The sequence below is a fragment of the Tachysurus vachellii genome, chromosome 22 (assembly GCF_030014155.1).
Source record: "Tachysurus vachellii isolate PV-2020 chromosome 22, HZAU_Pvac_v1, whole genome shotgun sequence".
In the NCBI taxonomy this organism is placed as follows: Eukaryota; Metazoa; Chordata; class Actinopteri; order Siluriformes; family Bagridae; genus Tachysurus; species Tachysurus vachellii.
Genome location: NC_083481.1, coordinates 5,125,001 through 5,128,623, shown reverse-complemented (window position 1 = coordinate 5,128,623; position 3,623 = coordinate 5,125,001). Strand labels below are relative to the sequence as shown.

The following is a 3,623-nucleotide window of genomic DNA, read 5'->3' as shown; positions in this document are numbered from 1 at the left end:
AAACCTATTCTGACACTGCTCAGTTATAAAACCTGTTTTTCACACTGATTATAAAAAACAACAACACTAAAACCAACAAAACAGATCTAAAACTTGACTTGGTTAAAATGTATTAGAATTCTAAGAAAAAAAATAATTTGACAGAAATTGTAATAAAAAAATAATTTGGCAGAAATTATAATAAAAAATCATTTGACAGAAATTGTAATAAACAAACACTCATGCATGCAATAATACATATTTAATTAAAAATATATTATTATATGCATACTTTTTTTTTAAAGAGTCATTTAATCATGTATGGAATTGTAGATGAATTAAAAAATCCTCTCTATCTACCGCTTCACTTTATGGAGTTTTAACAAAAAATTAATTGTCTGCACTAGTAATGTATACACTGTTAGAAAGGGACCCATCAACTTCGTTTCGATTGGGTAACTTATGTCCCGATTCCTTCGCTGATTGGATAACTCTTCAGTGCGTCACTGATCCCGCCCTCTCATTACTTTCCGTTAAGACTCGCGCTCGTGCGCGGCAGTAGCCCAGGTTTTGTGTGTGTGTTTTTTTTCCCGTTCCAACATGGCGGCGTAAATGAAGTAAACAAATCAATAAATCGTACAATTGAACCGTTTGATAAACTTTTAAAAGCGTATGACGGTTTATAATCGTTTTGGTATATAATTTAGGATATAATAAATTAATACAAGTGTTAATATTATGAACGCGTTTTCAAACGTATCGTGTTATGTACAACGATAAAGAAGGTAACCATGGGTTACACATTACCCTCGTTAGGATTGGTGAAATTCGTCGTACGGTTCTTTCGATAATTGGTCAAATTTTAGTGCGTCACTTGCATGCCCCGCCCCTCGGAAGACTCCTGCGCGAGCGCAGTGCTTGGCCGGTTTGTGTGTATTTTCATTCCAGTATGGCGGCGTTTGTCGCGGAGGAGGACAACTTTCTTTAAATTGGCCGTCATATAACTCGGATCGTCTGGAGCACTTTATTCTCGTTGGTTAGGCCTTAATTTGGACCCGTAGACCAACTCGTGTTTTGTGTTTAAAAAAAAAGAGGATAATTAAACGCAAACACTGCTGCTGTTTGAGAGTCAGGTTGAGTCGACTCTGAGTCGATTAGCACAGGTTGCTAAGCTAGCGCTAAAGCTATTACTCGGCTAGCTGCGCGGACCGAGTATCCGAAGGAGAGACTTTGGCGGCCGTGATCACACCGTAGGTACGTTTTGTTAGGGATTTAGAGACAGAACGGAAGAGTTAAAGCTTCACTTTGCTACCTCTCGAGCTCATCTGCTTCTATTTAATCAAGTAGTTGTGCTAGCAGCGCTCGTGCACTTAGCTAACATGCAGACCATACACTTCATTCTGTATGTAAGTAAGATGTAAGTTAATGTAGATCATATTTAGAGTCTGGTTTGTGTTTTATATCAGAACAGAGTGTCTCCTCTAATCTAGCTAGGCCCGTGTTGTGATATTAACCTTAAATCATATAAGTGAATCATTTCCAACTGAAAACAACCCGAACCGATTCGTGAACCGAGCCAACAGGTTGAACCTCACACGTTTGATCGGACATCATCGTGTTTTTAAGGGCTTAGAATGTGTAAGGATCGTGATCCGAACCTGAGTTAGATGTCAAATTAGATTAACACTTCCACGTTTAAAGGCGATGCGGTGTTTGGATTCTGTTTGACATCATGGTGGATTTTGAAGTCAGGATAACAACAAGACGACGGAGGCTCGTAGAGGACATTATGTAGTGGTTTATTTGGAAAGGCAGCCTGTTTTTTTTTCTGCCCCGACTTTATTTTTTTTTTGTTGTTATACGATGCACATTTATCTGGGATCCGAGAGCAAAACGCGTCGTCGGCTCCTATATTTTTAGAAGCAACACAGGACAATCTGAAGGTGTGTCAGTCTGGATCAAGAAGCCCTGCCTTTCTCCTCTGGTTGGAGTAACACACTGAAGCCGTCATCAATGCCGTCGGCTCTTGCCGTGTTCACCTGCCGCCCGAACTCTCACCCGTTTCAGGAGCGTCACGTCTACCTGGACGAACCGGTGAAGATCGGGCGCTCTGTCGCACGCTGCCGTCCGGCTCAGAACAACGCCACCTTCGACTGTAAGGTGCTCTCCAGGAACCATGCGCTCGTCTGGTTCGACCACAAGACAGGCAAGGTGAGGCATCACGTGTCAATATAGTACATAATCAGGCCCGAGCTGTGGATCTCCTGCAAAACATATCTGTGCCTCTGAAGTTTACGTCCTTCCTTCCTTCCTTCCTTTCCAAATAATCCTGGTCGTTTTGTTGCTCCATGATGTCAAGCTAAGGACTTTGTGTGGATGTGAAAAATGAGACATATATCGATATCTATCTCAAGTGCATGTGGACACCTGAACATCTCATCAGCTTTATTCCATTCTTTGCTCTTGTATTGGACTCTGTAGTCTTTTAGGAAGGCTTTACTCTAGGCATTTGTCTTTTGTATTTAAAAAACAAACAACTTTTTCAGTGTTTTAGACTCCTGGTATCTTGTGCAAAGTGATAGATCAGTGGTTAAGGTGTTGGATTACTGATTGTAAGGTCATGAGTTCGAATCCCACAGCCACCAAGCTGCCACTCCTGGGCCCCTGAGCCAAGGCTCTTAACCCTCAATAGCTCACCGTAAATGTAAAAAGTATCTTAAGTCTGTAACTCAGTGAACCAGAGGTGATGTATTCAACGATGGATACTAAAAAGCACTTTTGTACGTCGGTCTGGATAAAGGCGTGCGTCAAATGATGCAAATGTGTTTATTTAGCTTCATGGTTTAGTGAAGTCAGGTACCGGTTTCGGGCGTGGAGGCTTTAGGTGTTCAGGTTCTTCCACTCCGACCTCAGAGCATTTCTTCTTGATCATTTTCTGTGCTTTGTGCACAGGATCTTTGTCGTGTTAGAACAGGTTTCGCCCTCTGCGTTCCAGTGAAGGGAAATTGTAATGCTTCAGCAAACAACAAATATACAATTGTATGCTTCTAACTTTGGGGAAACACTTTGGAGAAGAACCACTTATGGGTATGAATGTCAGTACCAAGTTTGGTTTCAGATAAAAAATAAAATAAAAAGGTTGGTGGAAACCCACATTGTGAAAGTGATTGTATTTTGGGATCGAAGCACAGTACACTTCACCATATCAGTAATTAAACTAAATATGGTCCGAGACATCTGTATTGACTACTTTTTTGCTGCGAAAGCTTGATATTTTAACAGCATCTACATGCACGTCGGACTAAAATACACGATACAGCGTTCTTTTAAAGCTCACCATCGCTGAGGCTTTAATGTTTCCCATACCATAGTAACTAATGCTTGGAGAGAGATGGTAGCGTTTACTCGAGGTTACTCGAAAGACCACAGTATCTGGTATCAGCTGATGCCTACAGCTAAGGTGTGATAAATTACATCACTCTGCTGTAGCCTTAGTAATTTTTTTAACATCGACTGTAACTCCGTTGTAACTCACAGTAGATGCTCAGATGTAGAAATGTATATCTACTTCTCCCTTCCCATTTTAAATAATTCAGTAGCCTAGGATTCTGGTGAATCATTTGAAAATGATTTGGTGTATCAGG

General features: G+C 40.8%; 1 protein-coding gene across 11 annotated transcripts in view; it reads left to right on the top strand.

The window, feature by feature from the left end:
* The first annotated feature begins 894 nt into the window (after positions 1-894).
* slmapa (sarcolemma associated protein a) overlaps positions 895-3,623 on the top strand; it is a 53,504-nt gene continuing 50,775 nt past the window's right edge. For 5 of the 11 annotated variants that reach the window (XM_060858454.1, XM_060858446.1, XM_060858445.1 and 2 more), the window contains exon 1: positions 897-2,190. In XM_060858454.1, coding sequence (XP_060714437.1) covers positions 1,993-2,190 — 198 coding nt within the window. In that variant the 5' untranslated portion in view covers positions 897-1,992. Of the gene's footprint in view, positions 2,191-3,623 lie in introns of all 11 variants that reach the window. The other 6 variants (XM_060858447.1, XM_060858444.1, XM_060858443.1 and 3 more) reach the window with 3 other exon arrangements.